This window comes from Cryptotermes secundus, unplaced genomic scaffold, assembly GCF_002891405.2.
Source record: "Cryptotermes secundus unplaced genomic scaffold, Csec_1.0 scaffold181, whole genome shotgun sequence".
NCBI classification, from domain to species: Eukaryota; Metazoa; Arthropoda; class Insecta; order Blattodea; family Kalotermitidae; genus Cryptotermes; species Cryptotermes secundus.
The window spans coordinates 3,676,060-3,688,618 of NW_019723906.1; the positions used below are offsets into that span (position 1 = coordinate 3,676,060).

Consider the following 12,559-nt stretch of genomic DNA (forward strand, 5'->3'; position numbering starts at 1 on the left):
GGGAAAACTGAAGAACAACTGAGTAATGCATGCCGGGAAAACAGTGGAGAGGAACTGAGTGATGCATGCCGGGAAAACAGTGGAGAGAGCAACTGAGTGATGCATGCCGGGAAAACGGTGTAGAGCAACTGAGTAATGCATGCCGGGAAAACTGAAGAACAACTGAGTAATGCATGCCGGGAAAACAGTGGAGAGGAACTGAGTGATGCATGCCGGGAAAACAGTGAAGAACAACTGGGTAATGCATGCCGGGAAAACAGTGGAGAGAGCAACTGAGTGATGCATGATGGGCAAACAGTGGAGAGCAACTGAGTGATGCATGATGGGAAAACAGTGTAACCATACCGTTCAGGTATCTGCTCCATGTGTAATATAAACTGGTTCTGTTCATAAACAAGTAAAAAAAGGAGGTGAGTTTTGAGGTTCTCACGGGGCTAGATATGAATAGTACTGTCTCCTGAGATGTTACTGGCTGCTCGGGGCAGCATACTGCCTCCATCCCAAGGGTTAAATATTAAACCGAGGAAAAGAAAACAGCAGCAAAACGCGCTGCAATGTTCTGCTTACCGCTTGCGTCATCGTTAGACATGTAGTCCCTGAAAACAGAGGCGGTAGGGAACTGCGAAACGTCTGTAAGGTGGGGTGCAACATTTCAGAAGGTAGTACTGATTGCTTTCAAATGGAGTTTTACGACAAATATACAGCAGAATTGTACAATTCATTTTTTAAATGTCCGGAAGGCGTTAATATTTGTGATTAAACTACCGTATTTACGCATGTACAGGCCGCAGCACAATTTTCAGACAGAAATTAAAGAAAAAATAATTTTCTTGGAATACTATTTCAGGAGTAGAACACCCTATATTACTAATTATGAATATAATTTTTTTTAAATGAAGTGTGATTTTGAATATTTCGAATATAAGCCGCACCCCAGTTTTCCTCTTGAATTTTTGGCAAAAAATTTGCGGCCTATACATGCGTAAATACGGTACTTAGTGATTATCCTTGCGACTGTACATACCTCGAGATCTTTTCTAGATTCTGTAAGAACAATTTAATGTAACTTAAATGAATATATTACATCAGCAACTACTGCCTTGAATGTGTCACATTTGTATTTTGGAGTAAATATGGGATCTAAGAAGTGTTTCGCGCAAATTCTGTAGATTTTCGTGAAAGTATCTCGAAAGAAACTTGCTGTATGAGAAGGAAAGTGTCCATCTACTTAGTAAAGGTGTTTATAGAGGTGTGCACAAGAGCCCGCTAAACACCTCAACTGCGATGTTTTCTCTACCCTTGGGACGCGTTCCGCTGATTAGATTCGACGGTTGGCGGGATGGGAGAGGAACAAGCTCTCAAATTTAGTAACATTTATTGATGATTAATACTGCCACGTGTATTAGTGACTAATAACGCGAGTTTTGGGGGAATAGATTTATTGGGTACTCCCAAGTTGTAACTACAATTAACTATAATACTCTAAGGATTACTATAATTATAACGTCTTAAGCGTCTGCTCACATAAATCGTTGCTAGGTAAAAGATGTCAAGAATGGCTGTTCCTCTGCAAAGTTTTCCCTATTCGTTTTGTGGTGACGAATTTTAACATAGGACCTGTAACTGTCACACTTCAGATTTCGCTACACTACAGCGCACATGAAGTCTTCAAATCACACGTCCAAGTCCTCACACTCCGAGTTATAATTCTTCTACTACTACGAACTTCCCATGGCTATGTCCTACCGAGAACTGAACTTGTAGCGCCGGTAACTCCTCTGCACGGACCCTACATAAAACACGGCCTTATAATGTTAAGGGTGCGTGTTCACAGCTTCGTTGCCTAAGCATTGTGTTTACATGTAACGCAATACGCCAGAGGCCGGCTTCTCACTACATAGGCCCGACTGCAGTCCCGTATGACATCACGTGGGATTCATGGTGCTTGAAGGGGCTTTGAAGCTAGGCTTCTTGTTTTGTCCCGTTTTCTCCTGCTACTAACCTTCCCATAAATGTATCTTCTCCCCCGGAGGTATGCAGGAGCGCCATCTATGAACAGGCACGTGGCAGGTGACAGAGCGAGGCATCTTTCGTTTACAGTATTGAAATTTGCTTAGCTGCAGAGAAAAAATCCTTGGGGGCGAGTATAAATGAATTCCCCCCACCTTTTTTTCTTACAATATTACCGGTGTACTATAAGATGCAAATGATTGAGAATCGTTGTCTTAAAACCGCGTACAATTTAATTTTACGAAATCCCGGGCAGGCTGGGAATTATAACTGAAAGGTAATGGGTTCAGTTCAAGGAAGCGTACCCGCAAGCAAACAGAGGTGGACTTCCTCAGTTTCCTTAGATGAATACACTGAAAGTTGACTTTTGAATATTATGACACATGGGCCCACCTAAACTTCTGCACAGTGGATCCAGAGGATATTTCCCATGGGGCTATAAAGGCTGGTGCATGAAATTGACCATCTCTTGCCAGATTAATAATGCATGAAGCGATATTTTCTTACCGTCATACGTAGCCATGGCATGATATTTAAGCACAGGGACAATTTTACCTTTATCTCCTTCCAAATTATTTCAATATATTTCTACCATTCGAGACATTCCTTCCTCTCGCTTGAAGCCATATAATTTGTACATCGAAAGAAGGTCTTTAAGCATCTGAAAATCAGTAACCACATTTTATTAAAATTACAGGTTTCAAACTAGTGTTGATATCAACACTCGTCGGCTCGTCCATACAGTGTGTCCTGAACAGTCTGCTGCTTCTGGGAGTGAGCAAGGTACTGCTTTGTCGTGGGAATGATATGTGGAGTGCTGTCTCCTGGTATGTGACGCCGTGTATTCTGGTAGATATTTACCGACACACCAGAGATGCTACCAGACTGTTCGGCCTCACATTCGAGAAAACAGTTCCACTCTTAATAATGATATTTTCTTAACTTTCTCCTTATCGTCCCCCCCCAGTCATTATCACATATTTGCATCTTATTCTACTGTTACCGTTACACCATGACTGCACTATGTTGATAAGGTTTCATTACAATCCTTCTCGTATTAGTATCTGTTTTCTTTGTCAAATTCTTCCCCTAATATGAGACTGTAGCCATTCCCTTACAGATGTAAAACCTAAATATGTGATACTGAGATCCTACAGCTGTGACAGTATTACTTTGTCGTGGGATACAATACTGTGAAGCCCATTTACTCCATCTTCAGGCCAGAAGAATTACTCAGTTCTACTGTGAAGAAGGGGGCAGCGGGTTAATCCGAAAATTTTAATGACATTCCACCAGAATGTACGGAGTCCGAGAATGCAATAATCGAAAGGAGAGAGATAGTGTCCTGTATTTCTACCCTGAATATGGAGAGATGAGGTTTCTCGAAAACTTCAGTCAGTGTCTACAGGACTACACGGTATCACATTCCAGAAAACAAAAATCTTCGAAGGAAAAGAGATGGGCCTCTGCTCGAAATATTCAGTCGTAGACCGCCATGTTTATTCTGCTAATTATATTTCGTTTACTTTATCCTAAAAGGCTCATAACATTACCACCATCTTTGAGCCGATTGTCTAGACAATGTGGGACCCCTCAACGTCTCACAACCCTATGGGCCTTCACGGCCTGTTACAGGGATAGCTTTACTTTATTTTTTTTCTTTTACTTTATCTCAAACAAAATACTGTATGGCTCTTCCATATTGCTAGTGGGGTGGGACTAAGTCCCTTGTGCTGCGGCCACTTCTGGCCTTTGTACCAGCTCCAGATGATAGGTGAGGGTGATTGTGGAGCAATTGGTGGAATGAAGATTGGCAGGGGAAACCGAAGTACTCAGAGAAAACCTGCCCCCGCGCCACTTTGTCCACGACAGATCCCACTTGACCAGACCGCGGTGGGAAGCCAGCGACTAACCGCTTGAGCTGTGGCGCGGCCCTGGACATGGAATTTACTTACTACAAAGTTTTACACTGATGAATGTTAAATTAAAACGCATTTCTCCATGATATATTTCAGTTCATTTGTTTTCTTCCATTGCCACAATAATTGATTGAAGGCTATCTGAATGTTTCTTGACCACACCCCACTTTCAGAATGAACCGTCGAAGTCTTTAATGAAATCCATATTGCCTGACATAACTTAGTTTCATTTTGACTGCAGTCATTTTTGGACTATAAAACTTTCTAAATCTGCAGACATAAGTGTAATAACACACCGCACCAAATCCCTTATCTAGCAGTTAATTATCGTAACACAAATGAGTAGCTCAGCTGGTATAGCGAATGGCTACGGGCTGAAGAACGAAGTAGTTGGAGTTCGAGTCCCTGTGTGGCAAGAATTTTCTCTTCTCCGTGCGGTCCAGACTGGCTCTGGGGTTCACCCAACCTCGTATACAATGGGTACCGGCGGCTCCTTCCTCGGGGGTAAAGCGGCTGGCGCCTGAAGCTGACTACTCTCCCCCCAACTAGTGCCGAGTTCAAGAAAATATGGATCTATACATCCACTCCCCATAGGTTATCATGGCGTAATGCTTAATTAGTTAAGCGCAGGGACATCTATACCTTTACCTTTTAGATTAGTAATTTCAATACATATTTCTTCAATTTCGAGCAAAAATTAATTCAGTATAAATTATTATATCTGTGATTGGTTATTTATAAGACAATCAACTTCTTGAAGTTAACTGAAAGCAAGAATTCAAACAAAATATCTTTGGAGTGGTTTTCAGACGTGTCTTTCTGTTGTGTTGACAGGGTCAGTTGTGCGAATTTTGTGTTACACAGACATCAGAATATTGGGTTGATTTTATTTTTGAAAACCAACCCAAAACCGAAAATGCTATTATAATTAGAGATTCTGGTTTATCCTGAGCGGCAGCTTTATAATCGTATGCTATAATCGTGCCAGGAAAGAAGAAGTCTTCTTCTCACCTGGCTTGTGTCTTACACCATCCTCTTGGGACTGTGCATCCTGGGATTCGTAATCGGTTTCTTCCGGGTACCCTTCAGTCCGGTCTACCAAATTGCAGTATTCGTCAATATCGGTAAGTCCAGTCTCAGTTAAGAGTTTCACGCCCTTCCACAGCACCAGTAGTCGGTAGCAATTGAAGGTATATATTGTCACGCAGGCCTACGTAAGTTTTGTCTGTTTGCTAATAAATGCAGCACGGTTCACCCGGTTTTACTCTTAAATGAATAATTCTTATATATTGTATTTTACTGATTTGGATGTGCTTTATATTCTTACCTTAAGAGGAGTATAAATTGTTAGTAGGACCATTATATATTGTACGTCGGAAAGTATAAATACGTATAAAATTTTGATGCAGAAATGTCTTCTAGAATCTCTTCGAAACCCAGAAGATACAATGAAATATTAACCTGGATTTTAGAGACACGTGTCAAAAGGGGATATGGGTGGAAATTAGACAGGACGAATTTTGGTATTACCGTAATTGAAGATTCATAACCTCAGATATAACCTAACCTCTTTGTTGCGTAGTGTGATAATGAAATGTTAAAGATTATATAGGTTTCTACATTTGTGTGACAGACTAAAGAAATGCATATTTTGGGACCAGAACTACCTTCGAAGACATTAGATATCTATAACATCGTAGAATCGAAATGCATTTAATATTTTGAGTTTACATAAATAACATAAATTAACCAGTCAATGTGTTGGGTACAGAAAACGTAAATTTGCTGGGTCTAACCTTCATATGTCCTCAGTGCTGTACACATACTTCCTGCTGGTCGTGAGGAGTTACCGCTTCACTTTACCGGATGGACAGCACGCCGCCATGTTGATCGGGGGTGAAGAAACGAACATCAAGCCAGTATTTCTGCAGTAAGCTGTCGGTGAGTAGCGCAGTGCTTTGGTTGCAGACGAACCAATATTTAAATCGTGTCACACATGCGAAGGACTAGCAGAACACTCACATTTAAAGGAATGTATGCAAGTGCATGATGGGAAAAATCTTTTAACGTTCCCGTAATGGGGAAAATATGTGATGATGAAGGTTTTAGGGTCCACTTTGATTTCACCCAATATTATGAACACCTGGTCTCCAAAACATTTTTTTAGCTCCACATTATTCAAAATGTGATCACACCCTGTTGAATAACGCCCCACCCTCTTCATTGTCGGACCACACCTCCAGCTCTTAACTCACCGTCTGATCCATATAGAAGCTTCTGACCCCCCCCCCCTCCAACGAAATTCACCCGGAAGATGGTAACTGCAATGTTTCCGGTAAAGTTGGGAAACCTTCAACGTCATACATGGCTTCTTCCAGCTACACAGTAAATTCCAGGCATAAGAACGTAACAAAAGAGTCCATGCCTGTTAAGCTAGTTGAACCCACTTGTAGCGTCACACTTGTTTGTAGTTTCTAGGGGTGGGCGCCAAGTGAGAAGTCGATTTTTCGGGTCTCCGTCTGTTCTTTTTTGAAGTTCTTACAGCTTTCCAGAAAAATTTCTTATCGTTGTCTTTTCATACTGTAAAGGTAACAGCTGTGATGATTACCGGAACGTTGGAAAGACTTCAAAACGATTTATATCAAACCTGAACGTGGACCTCATATTCGTAACCTCTTTAACGTGGGTAACTATTTTAATCTGTTCGGATAGCGGAACTGTTAGGCAAGAGAACGAAGGTTAGGTTCTCACAGCAGTGGCTATTGCCTTCTTGGATGTGACTCCTAGAGATCTGGTGGTAGTTTGACGAATTTCGGATGATCATATTGCTCCCGTCATCAGGGAAGAAGGATAAACCAAGCGTGTCACAGTCAGAGTTACTGTACGACTAGCGGTTTACCGCCAGTCATTTTATCTTGGCGCCAGGCCCCTTGAGACTCGTGGCCAGAGTCACCACCCCCCAACTGAACCCTTGCGATCACAGTCTTCTTTCTTAGGAATATGCCTGGCCTTTCATCAAGTATACTATGGCACATATAGCATGCTATTGAGAGGTGTTAATGATATAAGGAGAGGGAATGGTGGGGTAGGAGTCAAAAGCGAAGCAATCGGAGAAATGCAAAGAATGTGAGGCCCTTGCAAGGGCCGTCAAAATAAATAAATGGGAGTAATAATGGCTGTGAAAGAGCAGTGGGTGATATAGAGAGCTTAGGAGTGATAGAGTAAATAAACAGTGGCCCTGGAGTGACTGTTTCACTTGCAGATTGGGTATGAGGAAAAGCAAAGAGACTAACAAGGGTTTGAAGGCAGCGTAACTGGGGAAGGAAGCAAGTGTGAAAGACAGGGAAACTTTACTTTTTTATTTTATTTACCATAAACGTGTCTCATATCTTGACTAGAAATGGGTGGATTCTAGGAATGGATTTATGCCATACATTTCTGAAAGCAGAATAGAATTTTTGAGCTGTCGCGTTGTTTTGCAGTCTTACAAGGCGACCGACATTGGCTGTTTCATGTTTCAGGATGACCGGTGCCTCCTGCTGCTGGAGTGTGCCGGAAAAAAATCGGTATTAAGTGTGGTTAAACCATCTCATGTAAGAAAGCTGCATGACCCACACTGGCCTCCAAGAGGTATCATGTCAATATATTGCCAGTTCCAAGTTATATAAATGTTTTGGTAGTTATTGTAGTATATGTCCCCTCTGAACTTCGTGGCGTGCAAGCTAACGTTATATGCATTGTGCAGTGAATTTCCTGAACAGCGCAACCGTGAAGCGAACCTGTGCTTTAAGTGCGGGAAAACTCCCCTGCACTCTAATATTCAGGCACGCGACTTCCCTCACATACACATCGGTTCGCGGTTCAGCACATCCTTACCACTTCTCCTATGTCTCCTCCTAGACCAGCATAAACGGCCCATTTCAGGGCCATGCTGGTTATTCTGTTCTTGTCTTCTATTGGTTCGCTCGGTTGTGTGTGACTTCCACTCAAATACGCTGTCGCAGAAATGAAACCCACTCTAATAACTGAAGTAGCACAGTAATGTAACAATTTGTTGTAACACTGGCGTGAATATATATAAAATGTGATTTTCGCAGACCGTCAAATATACCTGCTTATTTACATGTTTATTTTAATTGTCTTTCCGTTGGGGCGAGGTTGGGATAATAAATATAATGTGCCTTACATTGAACGTACGTTGATATATGAATTGCTAATTTTACATCAGACATTAATTTTTGTAAGACTTTCTGAATAAAGAAATGCATTCTTATAATAAGAAAGCATAAAATAAAATACTGTATTTAATTTGGTGTATTTGTGGCTTCTGGTCATTAATTCAACCTTACTTTGATATTAATGGTGAAATGTAATGAAGAGTAATTAACATTTATGCGAAAAATTGACCCTACAACATGAAGGTCTGCGAGAATGATAAGTTGTCCATGTGCATATTTATTTAAGCGCTATGCCAAGAAGACGTATGGGGGAGTGGATGTAGAGATCCACAGGCCACAGTGGTCTGTTATAAAATTGTGTTGGACATTGTTAATTATCTTATTTAAATTTAAAATTATACAACGTTTCGGGAACTGGATCTCGTTCCATCATCAGATAACAAAATTGGAAGGATCCTATTCAGCTGGGCCCTTTAGACAGCTCAGTGATCGAAACTGGACGTGTATAATGAACCCATCTGAATAGAATCCTTCTCATTCTTGTATCTGATGATGGAAGCAAATCCAGCTTTCGAAGCCTTGTATGATTTTAAATTTAACTAAGGTAATGGGTAGTGCCCAACGTGATGTGTAATTTATGGTAAGTATATCTCTGTAAGTGAACGGAGAAGTTCATGGAGGTAGGCCTAGGCCCACTGGGGCTGTAGTGCCAAGGAAAGAAAATATCTCTGTAAGTTAAGGAGAGTAGATGGCGTAATTGAGGCATCGAGGAAAACCATATAAAATCTCGGACAGAATTATCAATGTCCTGGCCGAAATTGAAACAGAGTTCATGTTACTACACGGTAGAAGTCCTTGGACGGGGGTCAGCCCGTCGCAAGGCCGCTACGTACACAGGACAAGCAGACTGAATAAACGCAGACGTCCATACCCCCAAGTGGGACTCCAGTCCACGATCGCAGTGTTGGCGCGGACGAAGACATTTCATGCGTTAGATCACACGGCCACTGTGATCGGCAAATTTTTCATTGAATAATGAATTGGAAGGAATATGAAAGGAAGTTGCTTGGAATGACTGAAGAAAGAAAGGAAAGAGTACCAGTCAGGATATCTCGCCTTTTAAGATCGATTTTTGAACCTGAGATCTCCCTAATAAGAATCAGGAGTACTTTTCAATCGTCCATAATGTTCGATAATAACTCGTGTGGTGTCTAGAATAGCGAGCAAGACGCATTCTGAAAACACATGTAGGCCTTGGAGTACACCGTTACAGTGAATCTGCCTGCCAGCTCCTTAACGATATCTGTACAACATAGAAACTGTATTGATCTTAGTATCATATAGCATTCGGCCACCTTAGAGCCGGTCACTTGTGGGTCAGGCCATTCGTGACTCAACACTGAACGGACGCCTATTTCAGTAACTTTCGATCGTCTGGGTGCAGTCCTATACTACCAACAAGCGATAACAACTGTTTCTCCGCGGTTCATCCGAAATTTATATTTCGAAAGTTCTTGAAGCGAAATGCAAAATATTTACAGCGCCTGTTGAACGCCGACAATGAAGACTAACAAAATACTTGATGCGCCTTGAGAAACTTTGTCTTCCCAGTAAGTGTATTTTGAAGTTCTAGTTATATTACGCAATGTGTTATGCTGTAAGACTTTTTTTTTTCCATCCACATGTTATGTTATGAGAGTATGAGATTCTTATATTTCTTGTTCACACAACTTTTTTGTGAAGAGTATTGTCATCTGCGACTGACGCCGTATAGTCCAGTAGATGTTCATCAGTGTTTCAAAGGAGTGTATTGCCTTCTTCAGGATCGAAGAGTAAGTCACGTAATCAGGCATGAAGCAGTGCTTTACGTTTCAAACCTAAAGAGAGGCATTAAGTTCCTCCAAATCATCGGCAAATTTCCACAGTGCCGTCTTAAGATATAACGACGTATAGTCAAGAAAGATAACCGACGTTTCGGTGGAACAAGTCATCTCCACCAGGGCCTAAAAGTAAACAAAAAACCGGGAAAATTTGACATTTTTTCTTTCTGATTTCATATTTGACTTAATCTTCGACCTTAAGGATGGAGATGATATTTTCCTCCGAAACGTTGGTTGACTTTTACCAAACTACGCGTCATCGCATTCTAGAATATAGTGTGTATCATGGCCGTGAGAACGTCAAATGTGACACTTATGTTTTTTAGCCTAGGGTGCACTTTCTTATCAAGATCGGACGGCACGTCTATCCGCATATAACACCTAGACTACTAAACGGATTTCAACGAAATGTGGTATTGGGGGGTTCTAAGCATCAAGTTGTAGTTCGTATCATTCCAAAACACCACCAAAATTTCCATGAAGCTCGCCGAGCAATTTCGCACAAGCGGTAATATTTCTGACCTGTTCTAGTTGTTTGCAGTTAGAATCTGATACGGACTACCGACTGTCTAACTGAAGCGTTTCGTGGTTTTCCTCAATATTTCCAGGTGGATGTCGGTGTAGTGCCTCAAATAACGCCACGACCACTCCTTCCAGATCCTTTTCAATTCATTATCATTCGCAATAAAATGATTTAGTTCATCCTTGTCCGTGACACCAGCAACATTACAAAAGGTTAATCAATTCCGTCCAGTGTGACTGATGATCTTTTTTCCTTCCCTTTTAATCTCTCATCCTTGGCATGTTTCGGTCTGAGAGACCATCTTCAGAAGGATATATGAATACAGGCGGAAACTACTATTGCGATGTGATTGGTCAATATGAATACAATATCATTACAATGCCGTGAAAATAAAAACTAATCTTCTAACAACTACAACTATGTGCATGAATATATTAAAATATTTATAAATTATTGAAATTAGTTTATTTACAAATGTTGTTTAAAAAGATTTTGTTAAAATTTGTAGAACCAATTTGGTTCGGGTCCTTTACACTGCCTCTCTTTAAAGAAGTTGAGTGTCTACCTCCTCGTGGTTCCGTTGTTTCATGAATAGGGCTCTTTAGTGTCGTCCTGTTCTGGCCGCGCTGTGGTGTTAAATAAGCTACAAATAAAACAGGAAGCTCAAAGACGGATGTGTAAGAAACTGGTACATGACAAGGGCTGAAATTGTTAGCTGAACCCTTTAATCATTTAACGACAGAAAGAAATTGATTATCTTAAATACGACCCATTTCTTAGAATAGAAACGCACTAAACTCATTCAGACTCCATTAAGTTATACTTAGGAAGGAATTCCTGAGTACATTCAGTATACTCATTACTTAAATCTACCCACTTGTCAACAAAAGTAAAATAGTTGCCTCCGATAGTTAATTATCTGCGAGATGGACGACCAAGTTTCTGTTCCCGTCATGCACAGAAAATTTTCCATCATCTCCGTCAGCTTGCTCTGGGACTCATTCAGTCTCCTATCCAGCAGCTGAATTATTTCCTGGGAATAAAGCGGCCGGGCCATGAAGATGACGATTCAATTTCATCTCTAAACAGGCCGTGAAGGCCCATAGGGTTGTGAGACGTCGAGGGTCCCACATTATCTAGACAGTTCGCACACAGTTGGCGGTAAGGTTGTCGGCCTTACGCGTCGGCCGCCCTTTACCCCAAGAAAGATTCCCGGTACTCATTTCTGTAAGAAGCTGAGTGGACCTCAGGTCCACAATGCGGCTGGAAGGATTAGGTCAGTACCGGGTTAAAAATGCCTGTCGTACTTTTACTCTTTTTTTTTTTTCCTTGGCACTACAGCCCCAGTGGTCCTGGGCATACCTCCATGAACTCCGTTCACTTTCGGTTTTTCTAGATCTTACACATACGGAGTGATCAGCTCGTCGCAAGGCCTCTACTTGTAGACAAAAACAGAAAAACTCAAACATCCGTGCCTTGAGTGGGATTCAAACCCACGATCTCGGCTTCCGAGCGAGCGAAGACAGTGCATGCCTTAGACCGCTCGGCTACCGTGATGGGCTCGTACTTTTACTTACTCGTATTTATTGATTGAGTGGTGCTCAGTTAAGCATAGGCCTAATTTTTTTTTAATTCGCTTAGTGGGGGATGGAGTCCAGCTGGGTCCACTCGGCACGGCGGCCACTGTTTGGCCTATTGTACGTGGCCCGGGTGGTTATGATGACGGAGAATTTGGTGGAATGAAGATTAGCAGGGGAAACCGAAGTACTCTGAGAAAACCTGCCCCAGCGCCACGTTGTCCACCAAAAATCCCACTTGACCAGACCCGGGATCGAATCCGGGCCGCCGCTGTGGGAAGCCAGCGACTACCCGCTTGAGCTATGGCGCCGCCTTAGGCATAAATTTAGAATTCATCTTCATCTTACTTCGGAACGCTATGGTAATCACTGGGCTTGCTACCTGCTTTCACGCTGGTATCTTGCGATATGTTCCTCCGAAACGTCGATTGACTTTCAACGGACTACAAGGCGCTATAACCAAGAAGATAGT

General features: G+C 41.8%; 1 protein-coding gene across 1 annotated transcript in view; it reads left to right on the forward strand.

Annotated features, from left to right (window-relative positions):
• LOC111862003 overlaps nucleotides 1-7,485 on the forward strand; it is a 21,413-nt gene extending 13,928 nt beyond the window's left edge. Inside the window, exons 5-8 of the mRNA XM_033750528.1 lie at nucleotides 2,708-2,793; nucleotides 4,918-5,053; nucleotides 5,742-5,870; nucleotides 7,451-7,485. Coding sequence (XP_033606419.1) covers nucleotides 2,708-2,793; nucleotides 4,918-5,053; nucleotides 5,742-5,863 — 344 coding nt within the window. The 3' untranslated portion in view covers nucleotides 5,864-5,870; nucleotides 7,451-7,485. The remainder of the gene's footprint in view (nucleotides 1-2,707; nucleotides 2,794-4,917; nucleotides 5,054-5,741; nucleotides 5,871-7,450) is intronic.
• Nucleotides 7,486-12,559: the final 5,074 nt, after the last annotated feature.